The sequence below is a fragment of the Rhinatrema bivittatum genome, chromosome 9 (genome assembly GCF_901001135.1).
Source record: "Rhinatrema bivittatum chromosome 9, aRhiBiv1.1, whole genome shotgun sequence".
NCBI classification, from domain to species: domain Eukaryota; kingdom Metazoa; phylum Chordata; class Amphibia; order Gymnophiona; family Rhinatrematidae; genus Rhinatrema; species Rhinatrema bivittatum.
Genome location: NC_042623.1, coordinates 210,314,421 through 210,341,760, shown reverse-complemented (window position 1 = coordinate 210,341,760; position 27,340 = coordinate 210,314,421). Strand labels below are relative to the sequence as shown.

The following is a 27,340-nucleotide window of genomic DNA, read 5'->3' as shown; positions in this document are numbered from 1 at the left end:
GGAAAGACTAAAGAGGTTAGGACTTTTCAGCTTGGAGAAGAGACGGCTGAGGGGGGATATGATAGAGGTGTTTAAAATCATGAGAGGTCTAGAACGGGTGGATGTGAATCGGTTATTTACTCTTTCGGATAGTAGAAAGACTAGGGGGCACTCCATGAAGTTAGCATGTGGCACATTTAAAACTAATCGGAGAAAGTTCTTTTTTACTCAACGCACAATTAAACTCTGGAATTTGTTGCCAGGGATGTGGTTAGTGCAGTTAGTATAGCTGTGTTTAAAAAAGGATTGGATAAGTTCTTAGAGGAGAAGTCCATTACCTGCTATTAAGTTCACTTAGAGAATAGCCACTGCCATTAGCAATGGTTACATGGAATAGACTTAGTTTTTGGGTACTTGCCAGGTTCTTATGGCCTGGATTGGCCACTGTTGGAAACAGGATGCTGGGCTTGATGGACCCTTGGTCTGACCCAGTATGGCATTTTCTTATGTTCTTATGTTCTTAATATGAGATTAAAGAAATATTGGACTCCAGGAGACGTAGAGGGAAAATACAATATTTAATAGAAAAATTTTGGTCCTGAGGAAAATTCCTGGGTACCATGTGAGAATATCCAAGCATCTCGTTTACTTCGTCGATTTCACCAGACATTTCCTCATAAACCTGGTCCTGGGAATTGGAGGAGAGAGCCTTGCGGGGGAGATACTGTTACCACTCACGATCAGCAGGATCCCGGCTCCTCGGCGTTTCCAGCGCATGGCGGCAGCGGCCTTCCAGTACAGAACTCGGGCTGAGACTCCGCCCTCTTTAAGCGCGTCATCTCCAGAAGTCCGGCTAATTGCGCGGGAGAACCTCAATACTTAAAGCCCCGACTTCAGCATAACCTCGCCTCAGCTACAGGCTTCTTGTGCTGGTGCTCTGCCGGATTCTGTTGTTTGCTACCTGCCTAGACCCGGACCGGACTTGGATACTCTTGCCTTGCTGCCTGCCTAGACCCGGACCGGACTTGGATACTCTTGCCTTGCTGCCTGTCTAGACCCGGACCGGACTTGGTTACTCTTGCCTTGTTGCCTGCCTAGACCCGGACCGGACTTGGATACTCTTGCCTTGCTGCCTGCCTCGAACTGGACCGGAATTGAACTTCCTTTTGGCCTAGGTAAGACTGTTAACCATCAAGGATTCACAAAATCGTAACAAGGTGCAGGTAGCGGATACTCTCCGAGTCATAAAAGAATTAAAGGCAGGGAAATCCCCAGGTTTAGACGGGTATATAGGGAAATTTTATAAAGTATTTGGTGCGCTTCTGGTAACCCCTCTAACGAATATGTTTAATGACTTAAGCAATAATGGAAAGATCTCTCCACAGGCTAACATGGCGGGGAACACAATCCTGGCTAAACCAGGGAGAGACCATACATTATGTGGTTTGTACTGGCCAATATCGCTCATTAACATAGATTTAAAGATACTTGAGAAAATCCTAGCCAAAAGACTAGGAAGGGTAACCCCTATATTAGTAGCACCTGACCAGTCTGGGTTTATTCCAGGGAGATTAGCTTCAGATAATGTCTGCAGAGTAGTTAAACTTATAGAATATGTGCAGCAGAACAATATATCCACAGCTCTCCTAGCAGTAGATGCAGAAAAAGCCTCTGACAGGGTTCATTGGCCTTATCTATTCCAGGTTTTAACAAAAATGGGATTGGGAACTAATTTCTTATGATGGGTGACCAAACTTTATGATAATCCTCAGGCTCACATAAAAATCAATGGAGCATATTCATTCCCCTTTGATGTTAAGAGAGGGACTCGACAAGGGTGCCCATTTTTCCCCTTATTATTTGCTCTATCTTTAGAGCCATTAGCTGCAAAGATCAGAAGACATAAGGATGTCCATGGGATCATGGTGGGAGAGTCAGACTACAAAATCTCTCTCTTTGCAGATGATCTCCTCTTCACTACCACTCACCCTGAGACATCCCTGAAATTCCTACTGCAGGAAATAAGAATATATGGGAGGGTATCGGGGTTTAAGATGAATGAAGATGTCTATGGAAGGGTCCCAATTTGGGGTAATGACTGCACAGCTACCGTTTAAGAGGGCGAGAAAATGGATAAAATATTTGGGAGTGAAGATAAGCACCAATTTATCACAGATGTTTGAATTAAACTATGATCCCCTAATCAAGACTATCCAACAAGACCTGGATCACTGGGATAGAACAAATTTGTCATGGTTTGGACGAATAGCAGCTGTAAAAATGACAATCTTGCCCAAGTTCTGCTATCTCTTTCAGACACTACCAGTAAGCATACCCGAATGGGCATTAAGAATCTGGCAAAGAAAACTGTTTTGCTTTGTTTGGAAGCAGAAATCACCTAGGATGGCAAGAACGGTCTTATATAAAGATAAATTGAATGGGGGGCTTAGCTTTCCTAACTTACTGTGGTACTATGTAGCTAATCTAATAGTAGTGGTGGTAAGTTGGCATAGTAAAGATACCCCTAAACCTTGGATTATGATAGAGAGGGTATTGGCAGGTGAACCACCCTTAACAACTAGAGTTTGGGCAACGCATAAGGTGAGGGGGGCCCGAACAGCCACATATAAAGCGGTAGTGATGCAAAATTGGTTAAAATGGAAGGGAAACTAATAGGAGATAAAACAGCATATGACTACACATCCTTTCTGCACAATCCAATGTTCCCCCCTGGAATGGATAGGGTTTTCATAGGATGATGGCAAGGAAAGGGGATTACCACACTGGGGCAGTTATGAAAAGACCAAAAGTTAATCCCATTCCAGGAGTTACAGGAGCTATACTCTCTAACCAAGTTGGCTTACTATTCTTACTCGCAGTTGTCACACTTCTTTTCTAAACATAGAATAGCTATGGAGCTAAATCAGAGGAAAACCATGTTTGTTAAATATTGTGAAAATGCTGACATCTTTCGGAGACCCATATCCCGACTATATGCGCTACTGAATACGGAAAAGGGAGTCAAGCCCAATCAACTGCTGAAATGGGAAATAGATATTGCAGAACATATGTCTGCAAAAGAGTGGGAGAGCTGTCACATGCGCATAGGTAAAAGCTCGGTGTCTGCGAATTTAAAAGAAAATGGGTACAAATTACTGTACCATTGGTACCTGACTCCAGAACGTCTGCACAGAATGTCTATGACGCCAACTGCGATATGTTGGCGGGAGTGTAGCTCTGTTGGGCAGTAGACAAGCAGGTAGACAAGCAGGTCAAGGAACAAGCTGAGATCAGTACCAGTAAGACAGTCTGGAGATACTACCTGGGGAGATGGACAGACGAACAGGAACAAAAAGACGCTGGAGTACTAGGAAACAGGAACAAGGCAGGAACAGAACTGGAACAGAAGGATCCTGGAATGAGACTTGGAACAAGACTGGAGCAAGATACAAACGCAGTGACAATCTAGCATACACACCGACCCGATTGCCAAGGCAAGGAAGTACAAGCAGGGACTTGCTTATAACAGGGAATCAATCAGGGCGTGCTGCGGAGCTAGGACCCGCCCTTGGCCCTACAAGAGGCCGGGTGATCCGCGCGCGTGCACGTAGGGGAGTGGCCAACACAGCCGAGGACGCTGAGCTCTGGCGAGAGGCCTGGTGCGCAGTGGAAGGCCCGGCGACTGCCGCTGCAGGACGCCGAGGCCTGGAAGCGCTTGCAGCTGCCGCAAGGGAGGCCAACCCTGGAGCCGCCGTGGAACCATGGAGGTGAGCAGGCCCGTGCGCGGACAGGATGCGTAACATATACTCACCAGACAAGATAAGATTTATCACCTGAGCCATCTCACAGCCTTGAGAAATAACCAAACACTTAAATTCCAAAAAATATGGGAACCTTACATACAGGAAAAGAACATTATACGCTGAAGCGGGGAGCCTAGTATATACAGATAACAGCCAAACTTCCGAAGTCATTTATGTTAATTGTTCATCTCCCTTCTAACTCAATTTCTAAATTCTAATATCGCACTATTAGACAAGTTTGAGGGCAGTTGGAAGAGTAAGGAGGGATGGGAGGGATATGGGGGGGGGGGGAGGGGCGACGGGATAATAAGGGGGAATGTATCTGAGTTAGAAGAAGAAATAAGAATGACTGTAAAGAATCTACATGGAACAAATACCAATATCAAAAACATAGTTCTGATGTTTGAGAATGCTTATGTTTAACACTGTTGTATAGTATATACTTTGATAGTTAACCAGAGGAATGATTATGAATCGGAGGATGCACATGTGGACTAAGCATGATATCAACAGACAGTTATAATGACCTTCAAGATTCATCTGAACCATGATTGTTATGTTATTTGTTTCCAATTATTGCTATAAATTGTATTTCTTGTACACAATCTAATAAATAAATAAAAGCTGTAGAATTGGACCAGGCTGGACAGAAAGGGACTTAGCGTGATTATCTGTAGTCCTGGGTTTAATGGAAGTCAGGGAGAGGCGAAAATAAAATGTGTGAGGCGGGTGGGGAGCGGAGCTCGAGCAGCGTGCAGCCTGTCAAGCCTACCAGATCACGTGATCTAAAAATAAAATATTTAAGTATACAGATACATAGAAACCCGACTTTCTGGTGTTCTAATAATGTTATTCCACTTATTAAGAACATAAGAACATGCCATACTGGGTCAGACCAAGGGTCCATCAAGCCCAGCATCCTGTTTCCAACAGTGGCCAATCCAGGCCATAAGAACCTGGCAAGTACCCAAAAACTAAATCTATTCCATGTTACCGTTGCTAGTAATAGCAGTGGCTATTTTCTAAGTCAACTTAATTAAAGCAGGTAAAGGACTTCTCCTCCAAGAACATATTCAATCCTTTTTTAAACACAGCTATACTAACTGCACTAACCACATCCTCTGGCAACAAATTCCAGAGTTTAATTGTGCGCTGAGTAAAAAAGAACTTTCTCCGATTAGTTTTAAATGTGCCCCATGCTAACTTCATGGAGTGCCCCCTAGTCTTTCTATTATCCGAAAGAGTAAATAACCGATTCACATCTACCCGTTCTAGACCTCTCATGATTTTAAACACCTCTATCATATCCCCCCTCAGCCGTCTCTTCTCCAAGCTGAAAAGTCCTAACCTCTTTAGTCTTTCCTCATAGGGGAGCTGTTCCATTCCCCTTATCATTTTGGTAGCCCTTCTCTGTACCATTTCCATCGCAATTATATCTTTTTTGAGATGCGGTGACCAGAATTGTACACAGTATTCAAGGTGCAGTCTCACCATGGAGCGATACAGAGGCATTATGACATTTTCCGTTTTATTCACCATTCCCTTTCTAATAAATCCCAACATTCTGTTTGCTTTTTTGACTACCTCAGCACACTGAACCGACAATTTCAGTGTGTTATGAATTCGCTGCCCGCGAGCAGGCTCACTCATACCACGCTGCTTCTTCACCCGACGCGGCATGGACGCCGACGTCAGGCCCTCAACGCGGCTGGAGCCACGGTCTCGCCTTGCTCATGCGGCCCTGAGGCCGCCCGGACTTGTCCTCTTCACCGCGGACTTTCTGCCTCTCCCATAGCGGCCGGGAGCCGTCCCCGATGTCCTCGTCACCTTCGCGGCCTGGAAGCCGCACCCCTGGGCTGGAGTAGTGGCTGGAGCCGCTGCTGTCTTGAGGCCTGCCTTCCAGGCCAGCCCTGCATCTGTGACGACGATGCTGTGCAGGCCGCTGTCCACGGTCCTGCACAGCCAGCTTTCTGCTCCTTAGGCGCCGGCGTGCGCCTCTCTGCAAGATTTAAAGGGCCAGGCACAGGAAGTGTGCTGGCCCCACCTAGGGAGTGGACTTCCTGTACCAGCCCTATATAAGGGCTGCTCCGTCATTCAGTCTTGGCCTTGCATCGGAGTTGCTTCACTCTGGAGGCTCCTGCCTGCCAGAGCTCCGTCAGGTCTTCTTCGTCTTCTCCATGGAGTTCTTGTTGTCACGCCATGTCAAGTTATGTCTTCGTTGCCTGAGGTCCCTGTCCAGGTGTCCTGGTGTCTCGCTTTGATCCTCCGTTTCAGTGGCGTAGCCAGAAATGAATTTTTGGCTGGGCCCAAGGTTAACATGGGTGGGCACTAAAAGTCTGAGCCATGGAATTCATATTCTTATTGATAAATACTTTCACACACACACACCTGACAATAGATTTCTAAATAATCTGCTACAGCTGTTATACTTTTAATATTTTAAACTCAATTACTTCAAGCAGCTACCAATGCTAAACCTAATATATAGTTATGAAAGCATTTCAATTATACTTAAAGAGATCTCAAGTGGCAGTATCTCATAACTTACAAAGAACCATATACTAGTCTACTATAAAGACAGATATCTCATCATACATCACAGTATTCTGTGAGATGTTTTAAAACCCTCTGGAATGTTGTACCAAAATATTTCTACTTGAAAAAAGCTCAGAAAGGCAATGTACTTTTAAGATGGAACTAGGTTCAAACTAATTACAAATTCAATGATGAAGGAACCCTCTTTCCTATTTTCTTAAACTTATCAAACGCAGTAATTCATGACCATCATAATAGGCATCATTGTGTGGTAAAGTATACCTTTGTCACTCTGCCTTATGCTTAATCATAGGTCAGTCCATATTTTTAAGTGTTTTTGTTGCTTAATTCACCCCAGTGATATACTCCAAATTTCTAGCAATAATCTTGTTACATCAATTCAAGGTTACTTATGTTGAAAATTATGAACCAAACTTATCTGGATAATACGATGTTATTACTTCTTCTTAACCACCATCGACTTTGAGCTTGATGCCACGCCAAGATACGCCATGCTGTGGAATATATTACGCCCTTGAAGAAGGACTCGATGCTAGTCCGAAACATTGTGCAATGTCGGGCATAGAACAGCAATATAGTGAATTCTCATATTGCTGACAGTTTGAGGGCATCAAGCTCAAAGTCGATGGTGGTTAAGAAGAAGTAATAACATTGTATTATCCAGATAAGTTTGGTTCATAATTTTCAACAAAAGTAACCTTGAATTGATGTAACACAAGATTATTGCTAGAAATTTGGAGTATATCACTGGGGTGAATTAAGCAACAAAAACACTTAAAAATATGGACTGACCTATGATTAAGCATAAGGCAGAGTGACAAAGGTATACTTTACCACACAATGATGCCTATTATGATGGTCATGAATTACTGCGTTTGATAAGTTTAAGAAAACAGGAAAGAGGGTTCCTTCATCATTGAATTTGTACCAAAATATTTACCATAATTGAGCAAATGCCTTATTAATCTGTATCAATAAAACAGATAAATATCTTTGAAGATTTATTTTCCTTTCCTATGACTCAACTATTTAGTTTTAGTCTTCCTCTGATGCTGACATTTGCTGAATCGAGTCCAGGGGCTCCTGACATTCATCCCCATTTCTTTACAAAGGAAGAACAGAAAAAAAGACTGTTCTGGATAAAGAGATGTCTTGAAGGTGGTCACACCCTTTGGCTGACAGCTGGGATGTATCCTTAGCAGTGTGGAGAGGATAACTGGGTAGACAGGAGAAAAAGGCTATCCAGCCCTGTCATTTACTAAGCTATCATCATGTAAACATACACTCTGCATCCACAAATAAGATTGATACAATTGCCTACATGCTAGTAAAATACCTCACCTCAGGCACACACACAGAACCGACCTTCACCAAAGTACATTATAAATATGGAGATAGAAACTGGAATGGAAAACCAAAAAAAGCCACTCTGCATGCAGTGCAAACCTGGAGAAATGGAAAGAGAAATATAGCACCTAACAGTCCCAGGATCTGCAATAATGCACACAAACTAAGCCGCACAAAGTTACACCTGCATTATCTATGAAAAGGCAACACTACAAATATTAAATCAGGTCCTAAACACTAATACACCTCCTATTAGGAAAACAGAACAAGCCAAGCTGCTATAGAGCCCCACACAGAAATAACTGTAAAACTATATTAATAAATGTTTCAAAACAGCTGATGAACAGAATAACATCCAACAAAACTCATAAAAATTATTAAACATTGTCCAAATATCAATAAAATATTTCAAAACAGCAGACACATCACATAATACTCAATAATTAAAATGGCAGTCAATCAAGAAAAATAAACTTAAAATGCCACTTTTACTTACCATCTCCAGCAACTCTCCTACTCCTTTCCCTTGAAAGCACATACCAGGAGCAGCAGCTCTGTCTCTCACACACACACCCCAGTCACCTCCCTGCACAGTCTCTGTCTCACACACACCCCAGTCACCTCCCTGCCCAGTCTCTGTCTCACACACACCCCAGTCACACCCCACACACACCCCAGTCACCCTCCCTGCCCAGTCTCTGTCTCACACACACCCCAGTCACCTCCCTGCCCAGGCTCTGTCTCTCACACACACCCCAGTCACCCTCCCTGCCCAGTCTCTGTCTCACACACACCCCAGTCACCCTCCCTGCCCAGTCTCTGTCTCACACACACCCCAGTCACCCTCCCTGCCCAGTCTCTGTGTCACACACACCCCAGTCACCCTCCCTGCCCAGTCTCTGTCTCACACCCACCCCAGTCACCCTCCCTGCCCAGTCTCTGTCTCACACACACTCCAGTCACCCTCCCTGCCCAGTCTCTGTCTCACACACACCCCAGTCACCCTCCCTGCCCAGGCTCTGTCTCTCACACACACCCCAGTCACCCTCCCTGCCCAGGCTCTGTCTCTCACACACACCCCAGTCACCCTCCCTGCCCAGTCTCTGTCTCACACACACCCCAGTCACCCTCCCTGCCCAGTCTGTCTCACACACACCCCAGTCACCCTCCCTGCCCAGTCTCTGTCTCTCACACACACCCCAGTCACCCTCCCTGCCCAGTCTCTGTCTCACACACACCCCAGTCACACCCCACACACACCCCAGTCACACCCCACACACAACACAGTCACCCTCCCTGCCCAGTCTCTGTCTCACACACACCCCAGTCACCTCCCTGCCCAGGCTCTGTCTCTCACACGCACCCCAGTCACCCTCCCTGCCCAGTCTTTGTCTCACACACACCCCAGTCACCTCTCTGCCCAGTCTCTGTCTCACACACACCCCAGTCACCTCCCTGCCCAGTCTCTGTCTCACACACACCCCAGTCACCTCCCTGCCCTGCATTTCCAGCCCGTGGCTTGAACACTGCCACTCCTCCCACCCTGATGACCCCCTTCTTCCTTCCCCACCAGCCAATCAGAGGCTTCCTCCTTCCACTGGCAGGAAGAAGGCTTCCGATTGGCCCGCGGGGGCAGGTCGAAGGGAGGAGGTTTCCCATTGGCCCACGGGGGCAGGAAGAAGGGAGGAGGTTTCCCATTGGCCCACGGGGGCAGGAAGAAGATAGGAGGTTTCCCATTGGCCCACGGGGGCAGGAAGAAGATAGGAGGTTTCCCATTGGCCCGCGGGGGCAGGAAGAAGGTAAAGGGAAGTATTACTGGGGCTGTGGGACACCGGGAGCCGCAACACACCAGCTGATTTTATTTTTTTTTCTCCCTTGGGTGCCTGCTGATGCTGCCTGCTTTTATTGGCTGCAGTGTCTTGCAAAGAAATTTGGGTGGGCCTGAATGGAAAGTGGGTGGGCCACTGCCCACCCAGGCCCACCCGTAGCTACGCCACTGCTCCGTTTCCTGATGTGCCAGGTTCCTTGATGTCCTGCTCCTGTGTCTTCGTCTTCAGCGCTCTTGAGCCTTCTGGTACCTGTTAGGCCGGGGATCCCTCGGATGATGTCTTGCCCGAGCGTGGATTAGCCTACAGGTGGACTGGTGTCCTGTGCTCCTGAGCCGTCATGTCCTGCCAGCCGATAGTGGAGCTTCGGATGACATCGGCTCCACTAGGCTCCGTCGTTGGAGTTCTGCTTCGACTGGATCCTTCCCTGCGCTTGTCCCGCTCTCCTCGTGGTCCGTGACCAGCCTCCTCGGGCTGTGTAGGGTGCGCAGTGGGACAGGGTGGTCCGTGACTCAGCCCCGTGGGTGGGCTGAGTAGGGCGCCCTGAGACAGTGCCAATGTCCTTCCGCCCAGCTTCTCGTCTGGACTTAGTCAGTTCCTCGTCTCGTCCTGGATGCCGTTGCATCACTCTTGGTATCATGTCTTGTTCCTGATGTCGTCTCATCGACCATGGTCGATGCCGTCGCATCTGGGATGCCGTTGCATCGACCACTGGTCCGTGATGTCTTCGCATCAGCTTTGGTGTCAAGTCTTCGTCCGCGATGCCGTTGCATCGATCCTGCTGTCATGTCTTCGTGTCAAGGCCCGTCTGCCCTCAACCTCAGGCCAGGCCTGCTTCTCCATGCTGTTCCATGCAGCAGGTCCGAAAGGGCTCGGAATGGTCGGAGGACCATTCACATTCCAACATCATCTGTTGTTGACCATGGGAGCTTGCTGGCCTGGCAGAGGGTAAGACCGTCAGCCATGGTAGAACACGCTGTCAACCCTCGGTTCGGTCCTGGATCCATCTGGGGTCGGGCTTAGGCCCTTGGGCACACTAAAACCCCCAAACGTAACACAATGTGTTATCCACTATGACGCCTAGGTCTCTTTCTTGGGTTGTAGCACCTAATATGGAACCTAACATTGTGTAACCATAGCATGGGTTATTTTTCCCTATATGCATCACCTTGCACTTATCCACATTAAATTTCATCTGCCATTTTGATGCCCAATTTTCCAGTCTCACAAGTTCTTCCTGCAATTTATCACAATCTGCTTGTGATTTAACTACTCTGAACAATTTTGTATCATCTGCAAATTTGATTATCTCACTCGTCATATTTCTTTCCAGATCATTTATAAATATATTGAAAAGTAAGGGTCCCAATACAGATCCCTGAGGCACTCCACTGCCCACTCCCTTCTACTGAGAAAATTGTCCATTTAATCCTACTCTCTGTTTCCCGTCTTCTAGCCAGTTTGCAATCCATGACAGGACATCGCCACCTATCCCATGACTTTTTACTTTTCCTAGAAGCCTCTCATGAGGAACTTTGTCAAACGCCTTCTGAAAATCCAAGTATACTACATCTACCGGTTCACCTTTATCCACATGTTTATTAACTCCTTCAAAAAAGTGAAGCAGATTTGTGAGGCAAGACTTGCCTTGGGTAAAGCCATGCTGACTTTGTTCCATTAAACCATGTCTTTCTATATGTTCTGTGATTTTGATGTTTAGAACACTTTCCACTATTTTTCCTGGCACTGAAGTCAGGCTAACCGGTCTGTAGTTTCCCAGATCGCCCCTGGAACCTTTTAAAATATTGGGGTTACATTAGCTATCCTCCAGTCTTCAGGTACAATGGATGATTTTAATGATAGGTTACAAATGTTTACTAATAGGTCTGAAATTTCATTTTTTAGTTCCTTCAGAACTCTGGGGTGTATACCATCCAGTCCAGGTGATTTACTACTCTTCAGTTTGTCAATCAGGTCTATCACATCTTCTACGTTCACCGTGATTTGATTCAGTCCATCTGAATCATTTCCCATGAAAACCTTCTCCAGTACGGGTACCTCCCCAACATCTTCTTCAGTAAACACCGAAGCAAAGAAATAATTTAATCTTTCCGCAATGGCCTTATCTTCTCTAAGTGCGCCTTTAACCCCTCGATCATCTAATGGTCCAACTGACTCCCTCACAGGCTTTCTGCTTCGGATATATTTAAAAACGTTTTTACTGTGAGTTTTTGCCTCTGCGGCCAACTTGTTTTCAAATTCTCTCTTAGCCTGTCTTATCAATGTCTTACATTTAACTTGCCAACGTTTATGCATTATCCTATTTTCTTCTGTTGGATCCTTCTTCCAATTTTTGAATGAAGATATTTTGGCTAAAATAGCTTCTTTCACCTCCCCTTTTAACCATGGCGGTAATCGTTTTGCCTTCTTTCCACCTTAATGTGTGGAATACATCTGGACTGTGCTTCTAGAATGGTATTTTTTAACAATGCAAGAGGGGCGGAGTTAAGGGCACACACATTTAGGTAAATCACAGCAAACTAATGTGCGGCAATGAATTAAACTGGACAATAGCACTATAAATGAAGCATAAACAGTTTAATAAGTGCACACACAGTTTAATAAGTGCACACACCAGGTGTGTGCACTTATTAAACTGTTTATGCTTCATTTATAGTGCTATTGTCCAGTTTAATTCATTGCTGCACATTAGTTTGCTGTGATTTACCTAAATGTGTGTGCCCTTAACTCCGCCCCTCTTGCATTGTTAAAAAATACCATTCTAGAAGCACAGTCCAGATGTATTCCACACATTAAGGTGGAAAGAAGGCAAAACGATTACCGACATGGTTAAAAGGGGAGGTGAAAGAAGCTATTTTAGCCAAAATATCTTCATTCAAAAATTGGAAGAAGGATCCAACAGAAGAAAATAGGATAATGCATAAACGTTGGCAAGTTAAATGTAAGACATTGATAAGACAGGCTAAGAGAGAATTTGAAAACAAGTTGGCCGCAGAGGCAAAAACAGTTTAATAAGTGCACACACCAATAGTGTACAATTGGTGTGTGCACTTATTAAACTGTTAATGCTTCATTTATAGTGCTATTGTCCAGTTTAATTCATTGCCGCACATTATTTTGCTGTGATTTTTTTTTACAATGACCATGCCTCTTGCACATTTTTTACTTTTGTAGCTGCTCTTTTCAGTTTTTTTCTAACAATTTTTCTCATTTTATCAAAGTTCCCCTCAGAAGAAAATAGGATAATGCATAAATGTTGGCAAGTTAAATGTAAGACATTGATAAGACAGGCTAAGAGAGAATTTGAAAACAAGTTGGCCGCAGAGGCAAAAACAGTTTAATAAGTGCACACACCAATAGTGTACAATTGGTGTGTGCACTTATTAAACTGTTAATGCTTCATTTATAGTGCTATTGTCCAGTTTAATTCATTGCCGCACATTATTTTGCTGTGATTTTTTTTAACAATGACCATGCCTCTTGCACATTTTTTACTTTTGTAGCTGCTCTTTTCAGTTTTTTTCTAACAATTTTTCTCATTTTATCAAAGTTTCCCTTTTGAAAGTTTAGCACGAGAGCCGTGGATTTGCTTACTAGGGATGTGAATCGTGTTCCATATCGTCTTAACGATAGAAATCATGTGGCAGGGCAAGAAAATCGTGTTAGGCACGATTTTTTAGTTAAAAAATCGTTAAAAATCGTTTTTTCCGATTAGTGCGCACTAACTCGAGTTAGTGCGCACTAACGGGAGTTACAATTTGACACTTTTCAGGTCAGTTAAGGTCAGTTTAGGAATGAATATGTATTCCTATTGGCTGCCCTCTTATTTATTTATGTTAACAAGGCTCCCACTGACAGTATATGGGGGATGGGAAATGGAAACAGTTGGTAGCTTGACAAAACAAGTAATGTGATCAGTCAATGTGACTAGAACTTGTGCCCTAACCCTGATACCAGGGGTATTGTGATCTTCCTGCACACAGTGCCCTATCCCTATTAATACCAGGAGTGTTGTGATCTTCCTGCACACAGTGCCCTAACCCTGGCACCAGGGGTGTTGTGATCTTCCTGCACACAGTGCCCTATCCCTATTAATACCAGGAGTGTTGTGATCTTCCTGCACACAGTGCCCTAACCCTGGCACCAGGGGTGTTGTGATCTTCCTGCACACAGTGCCCTATCCCTATTAATACCAGGAGTGTTGTGATCTTCCTGCACACAGTGCCCTAACCCTGGCACCAGGGGTGATGTGATCTTCCTGCACACAGTGCCCTATCCCTATTAATACCAGGAGTGTTGTGATCTTCCTGCACACAGTGCCCTATCCCTATTAATACCAGGAGTGTTGTGATCTTCCTGCACACAGTGCCCTAACCCTGACACCAGGGGTGTTGTGATCTTCCTGCACACAGTGCCCTATCCCTATTAATACCAGGAGTGTTGTGATCTTCCTGCACACAGTGCCCTAACCCTGGCACCAGGGGTGTTGTGATCTTCCTGCACACAGTGCCCTATCCCTATTAATACCAGGAGTGTTGTGATCTTCCTGCACACAGTGCCCTAACCCTGACACCAGGAGTGTTGTGATCTTCCTGCACACAGTGCCCTATCCCTATTAATACCAGGAGTGTTGTGATCTTCTTGCACACAGTGCCCTAACCCTGGCACCAGGGGTGTTGTGATCTTCATGTACACAGTGCCCTATCCCTATTAATACCAGGAGTGTTGTGATCTTCCTGCACACAGTGCCCTATCCTTAATACCAGGGGTGTTGTGATCTTCCTGCACACAGTGCCCTATTCCTGATACCGGGGGTGTTGTGATCTTCTTGCACACATCCCGGTATCAGGGATAGGGCACTGCATGCAGGAAGATCACAACACCCCTGGTATTAGGGATAGGGCACTGCGTGCAGGAAGATCACAACACTCCTGGTATTAATAGGGATAGGGCACTGCATGCAGGAAGATCACAACACCCCTGGTATCAGGGATAGGGCACTGTGTGCAGGAAGATCACAATACCCCGGAGGAGTGAGGGTCCGGCAGTTCCCCCCTGTCTGTGAAGCCAGCCTCTCACTAGTAATGCAGGGAGGGAGCTGTCTCAGACTTCACCATCCTCCCCCCCCCTCACCCACACACCATTCACTAGCTGGGACATGGGGGAAGTCAGGAGTGAGGGTCAGGCAGCTCCCCCCTGTCTGTTAAGCCAGCCTCTCACTAGTAATGCAGGGAGGGAGCTGTCTCAGACTTCACCATCCTCCCCCCCCCCTCACCCACACACCATTCACTAGCTGGGACATGGGGGAAGTCAGGAGTGAGGGTCAGGCAGCTCCCCCCTGTCTGTGAAGCCAGCCTCTCACTAGTAATGCAGGGAGGGAGCTGTCTCAGACTTCACCATCCTCCCCCCCCCCCCCCCCCCTCACCCACACACCATTCACTGGCTGGGACATGGGAGAAGTCAGGAGTGAGGGTCAGGCAGCTCCCCCCTGTCTGTGAAGCCAGCCTCTCACTAGTAATGCAGGGAGGGAGCTGTCTCAGACTGGTATCAGGGATAGGGCACTGAGTGCAGGAAGATCACAACACCCCTGGTATCAGGAATAGGGCACAGGTTCTAGTCATATTGACTGATCACATTACTTTTTTTGTCAAGTACCAACAGTTTCCATTTCCCATCCCCCCAACCATCACCTCAGTTGGAACCTTGGTAACATCAATAGATAAGAGGGCAGCCAGCCAATAGGAATACATATTCATTCCTAACTGACCTTTACTGACCTGGAAAGTGTCAATAATTTGTATCATTTTCTGTTAGTGTTCCTGAGTTTCCATTTCCATTTCCCATCCCCCCCAACCATCACCTCAGTGGGAACCTGGTTAACATCAATAGATAAGAGGGCAGCCAGCCAATAGGAACACATATTCATTCCTAACTGACCTTTACTGACCTGGAAAGTGTCAATTTGTATCATTTTCAGTTAGTGCGCACTAACTCCCGTTAGTGCGCACTAACACGATTTAACGATTTTTAACGATAAATCGTTAGAATTTCTATTGTATTGTGTTCTATAACGATTTAAGACGATATTAACATTATCGGACGATAATTTTAATCGTTAAAAAACGATTCACATCCCTATTGCTTACTGTCCCCCTTCCAGTTGTTAATTCAAATTTGATCATATTATGATCACTATTGCCAAGCGGCCCCACCACCGTTACCTCTCTCACCAAATCTTGTGCTCCACTGAGAATTAGATCTAAAATTGCTCCCTCTCTTCTCGGTTCCTGAACCACTTGCTCCATAAAGCTATCATTTATTCCATCCAGGAACTTTATCTCTGTAGCGTGTCCCGATGATACATTTACCCAGTCAATATTGGGGTAATTGAAGTCTCCCATTATTACCGCACTACCAATTTGGTTAGCTTCCCTAATTTACAGGGATGTGAATCGTTTTTCAACGATTAAAATTATCGTCCGATAATGTTAATATCGTCTTAAATCGTTATAGAACACGATACAATAGAAATTCTAACGATTTATCGTTAAAAATCGTTAAATCGTGTTAGTGCGCACTAAATCGAGTTAGTGCGCACTAACTCCCCGTTAGTGCGCACTAACTCGATTTAGTGCGCACTAACTGAAAATGATACAAATAAACACTTTCCAGGTCACTGAAGGTCAGTTAGGAATGAATATGTGTTCCTATTGGCAGGCTGCCCTCTTATCTATTGATGTTACCAAGGTTACCACTGAGGTGATGGTTGGGGGGATGGGAAATGGAACTGGAAACTAACGAACACCAACAGAAAATGAAACAAAGTGTTCACACTTCCCAGGTCAGTAAAGGTCACTTAGGAATGAATATGTATGTATGTATTCCTATTGGCTGGCTGTGCTCTTATCTATTGATGTTACCAAGGCTAACACTGAGGTAATGGTTGGGGGGATGTGAAATGGAAACAGTTGGAAGCTTGACAAAAAAAGTAATGTAATGATCAGCACTCACGTGACTAGAACTTGTTTGTTTATTATTTTTGTTAGCAGGCACCTGAAATGCTAGTGCATGTTGAATTTGCCAATCACTGTGCATTTTAGAAAGGTGGTCCTGGCTGGAACTGTACACAGTTCAAATATATGTAATTGATTGTTGGTAAGTGTATTTTTTAAGTAGCCACACTGGCACAAGTATGTTTACTTTTCCTCCTACTTAACTCACTAGCTCAGCTTTGTAAGAAGGGCTTCTCTGCTTGTGTGTTGTTTTTGTTTGGTGTGAGAGCAGAAACATCAGATCTTTATTCAATCTACTACAGTCATCTCTTACAGTGCCCTATCCCTATTAATACCAGGAGTGTTGTGATCTTCCTGCACACAGTGCCCTAACCCTGATACCAGTCTGAGACAGCTCCCTCCCTGCATTACTAGTGAGAGGCTGGTTTCACAGACAGGGGGGAGCTGCCTGACCCTCACTCCTGACTTCCCCCATGTCCCAGCTAGTGAATGGTGTGTGGGTGAGGGGGGGGGGGAGAGGATGGTGAAGTCTGAGACAGCTCCCTCCCTGCATTACTAGTGAGAGGCTGGCTTCACAGACAGGGGGGAGCTGCCTGACCCTCACTCCTGACTTCCCCCATGTCCCAGCTAGTGAATGGTGTGTGGGTGAGGGGGGGGGGGGGGGAGGAGGATGGTGAAGTCTGAGACAGCTCCCTCCCTGCATTACTAGTGAGAGGCTGGCTTCACAGACAGGGGGGAGCTGCCTGACCCTCACTCCTGACTTCCCCCATGTCCCAGCTAGTGAATGGTGTGTGGGTGAGGGGGGGGGGGGAGGATGGTGAAGTCTGAGACAGCTCCCTCCCTGCATTACTAGTGAGAGGCTGGCTTCACAGACAGGGGGGAGCTGCCTGACCCTCACTCCTGACTTCCCCCATGTCCCAGCTAGTGAATGGTGTGTGGGTGAGGGGGGGGGGGAGGATGGTGAAGTCTGAGACAGCTCCCTCCCTGCATTACTAGTGAGAGGCTGGCTTCACAGACAGGGGGGAGCTGCCTGACCCTCACTCCTGACTTCCCCCATGTCCCAGCTAGTGAATGGTGTGTGGGTGAGGGGGGGGGGGAGGATGGTGAAGTCTGAGACAGCTCCCTCCCTGCATTACTAGTGAGAGGCTGGCTTCACAGACAGGGGGGAGCTGCCTGACCCTCACTCCTGACTTCCCCCATGTCCCAGCTAGTGAATGGTGTGTGGGTGAGGGGGGGGGAGGATGGTGAAGTCTGAGACAGCTCCCTCCCTGCATTACTAGTGAGAGGCTGGCTTCACAGACAGGGGGGAGCTGCCTGACCCTCACTCCTGACTTCCCCCATGTCCCAGCTAGTGAATGGTGTGTGGGTGAGGGGGGGGGGGAGGATGGTGAAGTCTGAGACAGCTCCCTCCCTGCATTACTAGTGAGAGGCTGGCTTCACAGACAGGGGGGAGCTGCCTGACCCTCACTCCTGACTTCCCCCATGTCCCAGCTAGTGAATGGTGTGTGGGTGAGGGGGGGGGGGGGAGGATGGTGAAGTCTGAGACAGCTCCCTCCCTGCATTACTAGTGAGAGGCTGGCTTCACAGACAGGGGGGAGCTGCCTGACCCTCACTCAAGCAGAGAAGCCCTTCTTACAAAGCTGAGCTAGTGAGTTAAGTAGGAGGAAAAGTAAACATACTTGTGCCAGTGTGGCTACTTAAAAAATACACTTACCAACAATCAATTACATATATTTGAACTGTGTACAGTTCCAGCCAGGACCACCTTTCTAAAATGCACAGTGATTGGCAAATTCAACATGCACGTGTCTGCTAACAAAAATAATAAACAAAGAAGTTCTAGTCACGTGAGTGCTGATCATCACATTACTTTTTTTGTCAAGCTTCCAACTGTTTCCATTTCACATCCCCCCAACCATTACCTCAGTGGTAACCTTGGTAACATCAATAGATAAGAGCACAGCCAGCCAATAGGAATACATATTCATTCCTAAGTGACCTTTACTGACCTGGGAAGTGTGAACACTTTGTTTCATTTTCTGTTGGTGTTCATGAGTTTCCAGTTCCATTTCCCATCCCCCCAACCATCACCTCAGTGGTAACCTTGGTAACATCAATAGATAAGAGGGCTGCCAGCCAATAGGAACACATATTCATTCCTAACTGACCTTCAGTGACCTGGAAAGTGTCTATTTGTATCATTTTGAGTTAGTGCGCACTAACTCGAGTTAGTGCGCACTAATCGGAAAAAACGATTTTTAACGATTTTTCAACGAAATAATCGTGCCAAACACGATTTTCTTCTCCTGCCACACGATTTCTATTGTTAAGACAATATGGAAAACGATTCACATCTCTACTAATTTCTCTTAGCATTTCACTGTCAGTCTCACCATCTTGACCAGGTGGACGGTAGTATACTATCATTATAGTCTTCCCTGACATACAAGGGATTTCTACCCATAAAGATTCAATTGTGCATTTAGTCTCATGCAGGATGTTTATCCTGTTGGACTCTATGCCATCCCGGACATAAAGTGCCACACCGCCTCCCGGGTGCTCCTCTCTGTCATTGTGATATAATTTGTACCCCGTTATAGCACTGTCCCATTGGTTGTCCTCCTTCCACCATGTCTCTGAGATGCCAATTAAGTCTATGTCATCATCACTGCTATACATTCTAATTCTCCCATCTTACTTTTTAGACTTCTGGCATTAGCATGCAAACATTTCAAAGTTTGTTTTTTGTTTGTATTTTCATTCTGCTTTTTAATTGATAGGGATAAGTTAGAATTTTTTAGCTCAGGTGAGTTTTTAGTTACAGGCACTTAGACTACTTTTCTTATTATTGGAACCTCACTGTCGGGATGCCCTAATTCTAATGCATCATTAGTATCCTTTGAAGATACCTCTCTCCGAACCATGCGCTGCTGAGCGACTGTCGGCTTTCCCCTTTGATCTAGTTTAAAAGCTGCTCTATCTCCTTTTTAAAGGTTAGCGCCAGCAGTCTGGTTCCACCCTGGTTAAGGTGGAGCCCATCCCTTCGGAAGAGACTCCCCCTTCCCCAAAAGTTTCCCTAGTTCCTAACAAAACTGAATCCCTCTTCCTTGCACCATCGTCTCATCCACACATTGAGACTCCAGAGGTTTGCCTGCCTCTGGTGACCTGCGCGTGGAACAGGGAGCATTTCAGAGAATGCTACCCTTGAGGTTCTGGATTCCAGAACCTCCCTCCCACATTTTCCTATGTCGTTGGTGCCCACATGTACCACGACAGCCAGCTCCTCCCCAGTACTGTCTAAAATCCTATCTAGGTGACGCGTGAGGTCCGCCACCTTCGCACCAGGTAGGCATGTGACCAGGCGATGCTCACGCCCACCAGCCACCCAGCTGTCTACATTCCTAATAATCGAATCACCTACTATGACGGCCGACCTAACCCTTCCCTCCTGGGCAGTAGGCCTTGGGAGATATCCTCGGTACGAAAGGATAGTGCATCACCTGGAGAGCAGGTCCTTGCTACAGGATCCTTGCCTGCTACATCAGGTTAATGCTCTCCAATCATGAGACCTTCTTCCTCCAAGGCAGCACCAGGGCTGCCAGCCTGAAGTTGGGACTTGGCTACTATGTCCCTGAAGGTCTCATCTATATACCTCTCTGTCTGCCTCAGCTCCTCCAGGTCTGCCACTCTAGCCTCCAGAGATCAGACTCGTTCTCTGAGAGTCAGGAGCTCTTTGCATCGCATGCACATGTACAACTTCTCACCGGTGGGTAAAAATTCATACATGTGACACTCGATACAAAAGACTGGGAAGCCCCCCTCTTGCTGCTGGACTGCTGCTTTCATCTCAGTTTTAATCAGTACCTAGTTAAGTTTTAGGTTGCTATGGGAGTAGGAATGTGTCTAATTAACGTCCTTTAAATGTATTAGTGAATTCACTATATGTCTGATAGTGGCCTATAGGGGTCTGATCAAATTCTCAATAAAGCTTTTGGTGTTGTTGTTGTTGTTTTGGTTTTTTTTAATGAAAGTGGCACCTGCCTATAAATTAAAGGATGAGCTAGGAGTGGGAGGGTTGGGAAATACAAACAGTCTAACTTCAGTTAGTCAGCTAGAGTGACTCACTGCTCTCTTGATTAACAAATGTTGGTACCTATTCAAACCAAGTCACACTACCTCAACACCTTTCCAAGGTGAGTAACTGGACTGAACTTTTCAACCTTTTAACTTAGGTATACACTGCTTCTAGCTTATTTCTAGCTTCTGGCTACTTTTTTTTGTGTTTTTTGTTTTTTTTAAATACAGTTCTGCTTACTAGCTGCCTTACAGACTTTAAAAGATAAACACACTACCTACTGCTTACTAGCTGCCTAATTGACTATTTAAAAATACAGTCTAACTTGTTTATTCACTGTCTTACTGAATATTAAAAGCACAAACACACTAAATAATATTCCCAAATAGTTAACTTTGCCCCAATACTTTTAAGAAAGACAATGTCCCAAGCAAAAACTTACTGATTCCTTTCAGCCACCAGCAAGGTGATCCTCTCCTCTCAGTGTTCCCCTCTGCTTTGCCTGACTACTCCGTTGCCTCTCTCCAGACCCAGACCTCTGCTTTGCCTGACTACGTTTGACTATCTCCATGATTAGTCTTCAGCCTTGCTTGCCACTACTTCCAGATTGCTGCCAGCCCTGACTCAATCTTGCTCTATGATGCCTCTTCAGCCTACGTCCTAAACTTGGCCTATTCAGGCTTTGGTCTGCTCTTGCTCGGGCGCCCCCTGTCTGACTTTGTTCCTTTGGCGCCCAGGTCTCGGGGACATTACCTCTCCAGCACTAGACTGCATCATCTCCCTACTATTGTCTCTGGGCTGACCTCGATCACTCCATTGACAACGACATACGGAGGCCCACCTAAGTCCAGCCGGCCCCAGTACCCAAAGGCTCAACCTGCGGGAACGAGTAATTGGTGAAGTGCCAGCTGGCCTCTGTCCATCAGCCCACTTTGCCTGCTGACGGTGGGGACCCGTAGGTCCCTACCTACGGGTTGCATCAACCGCACCTTGGCCCAAGGGTCCACCTCTGGTGCAACATCACGGATGTCTCTGCTCTGCGGCAGGCCTCCCCAAATAGTCCGCGGGGAGACATCACCATCTCGCGCCATGCCCCTCCCTAGGCGTGTGCACGTGCATCGGCTCTATCTTTAAAGTGGCCGCAGTGGGAAACCACCCCGTGGCCTTGGATGATGACATCACAGGGTCCCAGTACTTAAGGCTGGGCCCAGCCAGTGCTTCCTTGCCTTGGCAACAGGTCTCCACACTAGTTGTGTGCTTAGTTGCTTGTTCCTGCATTTCTTCCGTGTTCCTGGTTCCTGACTTGTTCCTGCTTCATCTGTGTTCCTGTTCCTGATCCTAGTATTCATTCCTGCTCCTGTGTTCATGTCTTCTACTGATTGATACCTGGCTTTGACCTTTGCTTCATCTGACTATGCTACTGATTGACTCCTGGCTTTGACCTTCGCTTCGTCTGACCACCTACTGATTGATTCCTGGCTTGACTCCTGCTATGTCTGACTATGCTCCTGCCCGTCTCCTGGTTTTGACCTTTGCCTTGCCTGACCATTCTCCATCTGACTCCTGGTTTGATCCATGCTTGTCTTGCCACTCTTCCTTGCCTTCCGCCTGCCCTGACTTCAGCCTGCTCTACAACGCCCCCTTTGAATTCATTCTGGACTTGGCCTCTCAGGCTTCGGCTTGTTCTTACTCAGGCGCCCTCTGTCTGTCTCCTGTTTTGATTGGCGCCCGAGTCTCCAGGACTCCGCCTCGTCCAGATCAGATCATCTACTTCTACTACCGCTGCTGGCCCCTGGCTGACTTCCTCATTGTCCCTGACAAGACCTTGGACGGAAGCCCACCTAAGTCCAGCCAGCCCCGGTACCCAAGGGCTCAACCTGCGGGGAATGAAGGCTGGTATTGGCGAAGCTCCAGCCGGCCTCCGTCAATCAGCCAGCTCCGCATGCCGATGGTGGGGACCCATAGGGCCTGCCCTGCGGGTAGCATCAACCCCACCTCAGCCCAAGGGTCCACCTCCTGCGCAACAAGAAGCTTCTGTGTAATATGCATATGAAAGATATTAAGAAACTATGCAAGATTTTTAGCCTTTTCATTTGGAGGGGAATGAGAGCTAGATTATTGTATCAGATATTGATGACCCTGAGTACAGAGGAAGGTATAGGAGCTCCAAATTTTAAATTGTATAGCCTTGCCTCCCTTCTTCAGGTTTTAGGGGATTGGTTATTAGATCAGAATGATTATGCAGAACTACAGTTTGAGAAAGTGCTTTGTGCCCCACTAAACTTAAAATATGTCCTTCATGCCCCTAGAGTGGAGTTGCCTGTTTTGTCTTCCCTGTTGGTATGATCCCTTAGAAAGGCTTGGTGTAGAATCAGGAAATCTATGTCATTATAAGAACATAAGAACATAAGAAATTGCCATGCTGGGTCAGACCAAGGGTCCATCAAGCCCAGCATCCTGTTTCCAACAGAGGCCAAACCAGGCAATTACCTAAACACTAAGAAGAACCCATGCTACTGATGCAATTAATAGCAGTGGCTATTCCCTAAGTCAACTTGATTAATAGCAGTTAATGGACTTCTCCTCCAAGAACTTATCCAAACCTTTTTTGAACCCAGCTACACTAACTACACTAACCACATCCTCTGGCAACAAATTCCAGAGCTTTATTGTACGTTGAGGGGTAGATTTTCAAAAACGGCGCGTTGGCGTACTTTTGTTGGTGCTCCAGGCGCTCCAGGCACCAACAAAAGTACGCGGGATTTTAGTAGATACTTGCGTAGCCGCGCGTATCCGCTAAAATCCTAGATCGGCGCGCGCAAGGCTACCGATTTCGTGTAGCTGGCACGCACCGAGCCGCGCAGCCTACCTCCGTTCCCTCCGAGGCCGCTCTGGAATTCGCTAACGCCCTCCCCTCACCTTCCCCTCCCTTCCTCCATCTAACCCACCCCCCCGGCCCTGTCTAAACCCCCCCCCTACCTTTGTTGGGGGATTTACGCCTTCCAGAGGGAGAAGTAAATCGCCGCGCGCCAGCAGGCCGCTGGCGCGCCTAGACGCAACCCAGGGGCGGTTCCGGAGGGCGCGGCCATGCCCCCGGGCCCGCCCCCAAAATGCTGCGTCCCGCCCCGAAAATGGCGCGCCGCTCGGCCCCGCCCCCGACACATCCCCCTTGGAAAACCCTGGGACTTACGCGAGTCCCGGGGCTCTGCGCGCGCCGGTAGGCCTATTGAACATAGGCGCACTGGCGAGCAGGGCTCTTAAAATCCGCCCCTGAGTGAAAAAGAATTTTCTCCATTTGGTCTTACATGTGCTACTTGCTGACTTCATGGAATGCCCCCTAGTCCTTCTATTATTCGAAAGGGTAAATAACCGAGTCACATCTACTCGTTCAAGACCTCTCATGATCTTAAAGACCTCTATCATATCCCTCCTCAGCCGTCTCTTCTCCAAGCTGAACAGCCCTAACCTCTTCAGCCTTTCCTCATAGGGGAGTGTTCTATCCCCTTTATCATTTTGATTGCCCTTTTCTGTACCTTCTCCATCGCAACCATATCTTTTTTGAGATGCAGCGAGCATTATTCAAGGTGCGGTCTCACCATGGAGCGATATAGAGGCATTATGACATTTTCTGTTTTATTAATCATTCCCTTCCTAATAATTCCTAACATTCTGTTTGCTTTTTTGACTGTTGTAGCACACTGAGCCGACGATTTTAAAGTATTATCCACTATGATGCCTAGATCTTTTTCCTGAGTGGTAGCTCCTAATATGGAACCTAACATCGTATAACTTGTTGTGGTCTGCACCGCTTCCCCTCTCTTCCCCGTGAAAATAGAGTCTCCAAAGGAGCAGACGTGAGTAGGAGCAAGTAGAAACCTGGAGTGGGGTCCGCAGCCAGCAGGTGAAGGCAAGGCTGAAGGTTGAAGCAGGAACAGAGATGAGCCGATAACAAAGGCAGACGGCAACAGAGCGTAGTCAGAGACGAACCGGGGTCGAGGCAGGCAGTAGGCAGAGCGTAGTCAGGCTTCTCCTACTTCGGTGTCTAGTGGGGAACCCATGCAGGTCGGCAGATCTCCACTGACTCCTGAAGAAAAGAAGAGACGGCGTACGCTTGGCCTCTGCCTCTATTGTGGAGGCAAGGGGCATTTTCTCTTGACTTGCCCGGAGCGTCCGGGAAACGCTCCTGCCTAGGCTATACTGAGGAGCTACACCTAGGCGCTTCCGGATCAGCTCCTCTGTGCACATTGCCTGTAACCCTGAAGTATCCTGGAGGGGAACTCCAGGTCCGTGCGTTCATAGACTCAGGTGCAGAAGGGAACTTTATAGTGGCCGACCTGGTGGCCCAGCTCGCCCTCCCCACAGTGCAAAAGGTCCCTCCGCTGTGGATCTCATCCATTCGAGGCACTCTGCTCCCCGGGGCCATTACCTGCTCCATCGCTCCCGTTACTCTACAAACCGGATTATTCCATTCGGAGCAGATCTCTTTGCTTGTCTTAGAGCGAGCGGTGCACCCCTTGGTTCTGGGACTGCCGTGGCTCCGTCTGCATTCGCCCCTAATACGATGGGACGACTTTCAGTTGGTTCGGTGGGGGCCAGCCTGCTTTGAACACTGCTTGCAACTTCCGCATCCGCCTAGACCCCTGAACGTCTGCTCCTCCCAGCTGTTGCCTGAGCCATACCAGTCCTTCGAGGATGTGTTCTCCAAGGAGATGGCAGAGCTTCTTCCGCAGCATAGGCCGTTTGACTGCCCCATTGACTTACTGCCCGGTACCACCCCGCCTCACGGCTGAGTGTACCCTCTGTCTTTACCCGAGACCAAGACCATGTCGCAGTATGTGACGGAGAACTTGGCCAAAAGGTTCATCCGGCCCTCTCGCTCTCCTGCAGGCGCTGGCTTCTTCTTCGTGGCTAAGAAGGACGGTTCTCTCCGGCCATGTATTGATTACCGGGGCTTGAACGCCATTACCAAGCGGGATCGTTACCCACTCCCGTTGATCCCGGAGCTGCTGGACCGCCTTCAGGGTGCCCGTGTGTTTACCAAGCTGGACCTCAGGGGGGCCTACAACCTGGTACGTATCCGTCCTGGAGACGAATGGAAGACGGCGTTCAACACCAGGGACGGGCATTACGAGTACCTTGTAATACCCTTCGGACTCTGCAACGCCCCAGCCGTCTTCCAACACCTCATGAATGAGGTTCTACAAGACTTCCTGAACACTCATGTTATAGTATACCTCGATGATGTACTCATCTTCTCAAAGGATTTGGATTCCCATCGTCAGCACATCAAACAAGTCCTTCAGGTTCTCCGGGAGAACCGCCTTTATGCCAAGATGGAAAAGTGCACCTTTGAGGCCGAATCCCTGCCTTTTCTAGGTTATATTATCTCCTCAACCGGCTTCCACATGGATCCAGAGAAGGTAGCGGCCATCACCCAGTGGCCTCAACCCAAGGGGCTAAAGGCCCTCCAGCGGTTTTTGGGCTTCGCTAATTTCTATAGACACTTCATTCCAGGCTACTCTCACCGGGTGGCTCCACTCACAGCTCTGACCCGCAAGGGTGCCGATGCCAGGAACTGGCCTGACGCCGCTGTTACAGCTTTCGCTGATTTAAAGGAAGCTTTCCTTTCCGACGTTTGCCTCCGACACCCGGACCCCTCCAAGCCCTTCATAGTGGAGGTCGACGCCTCCAGTATCGCCGTGGGAGCCGTGCTGAGTCAGCATTCGGATTCTGGACAACTCCTACCCTGCTCCTACTTCTCAAGGAGGTTTTCCCCCGCTGAGAACAACTACTCCATTGGGGACAAGGAGTTATTGGCTATTAAGCTCACCCTGGAGGAATGGAGGCAGTGGCTCGAGGGGACGTTACATACCACCACAGTATATACCGATCATAAGAACCTTGAGTTTCTGTCCCAGGCCCAACGTTTGAACCCCCGCCAGGCCCGCTGGGCTTTGTTCTTTAGCCGATTCAATTTCGTCCTACAGTACTGACCGGCAGCAAAAAACGTCCGAGCGGATGCTCTCTCCCGGACATCTTGTAACGAAGGGGATCAGGAACAGCCTCAATTCATCCTGGACCCGAGTAAGGTCCGTCTATCAGCCCTGACGGTCCTCGCCCAGGATAGGACCGTAGTTCCTCGCAGGGATCGTCTCACGGCGCTACGATGGGCTCACGACTCCCTCGTCGGAGAGCATGCCGGGCGTGAGAGAACAATGGAGCTCCTCAACCGATTTTATTGGTGGCCCAACCTCCGGCGGGATGTCGCCACTTATGTGAGGTCCTGTCCTACCTGCACTCGTCAGAAACCCAGCCTGGGTTCCCCATGTGGTCTCCTTCAGCCCTTGCCAATACCCACCGAACCCTGGACACATCTGGCCACAGATTTTGTGGTAGACTTGCCTCCATCTAGCGGCCATACAGTAATCTGGGTCACTGTAGACCGCTTTTCGAAAATGGTGCATTTGATCCCTCTACCTAAGCTCCCATCAGCTCCCGAACTGGCCCTTCTCTTCACTCAGCACATTTTTAGGCTACACGGCCTTCCCCAGGATGTCGTCTCCGACCGAGGTCCCCAGTTTGTGGCACGTTACTGGAGAGCCCTTTGTAAGTGTTTCAAGGTGAAACTTAACTTCTCCACGGCCTTTCACCCGCAGAGCAACGGGCAAACCGAGCGGATGAATCGGACCCTGAAGTCCTACCTCCGGTCCTTCGTGAATG

General features: G+C 47.6%; 1 protein-coding gene across 1 annotated transcript in view; it reads left to right on the top strand.

The window, feature by feature from the left end:
• The window catches only part of LOC115099620, a 39,280-nt gene extending 13,870 nt beyond the window's left edge, over window positions 1-25,410 (top strand). The window contains exon 5 of the mRNA XM_029617351.1: window positions 25,257-25,410. Coding sequence (XP_029473211.1) covers window positions 25,257-25,410 — 154 coding nt within the window. The remainder of the gene's footprint in view (window positions 1-25,256) is intronic.
• Window positions 25,411-27,340: the final 1,930 nt, after the last annotated feature.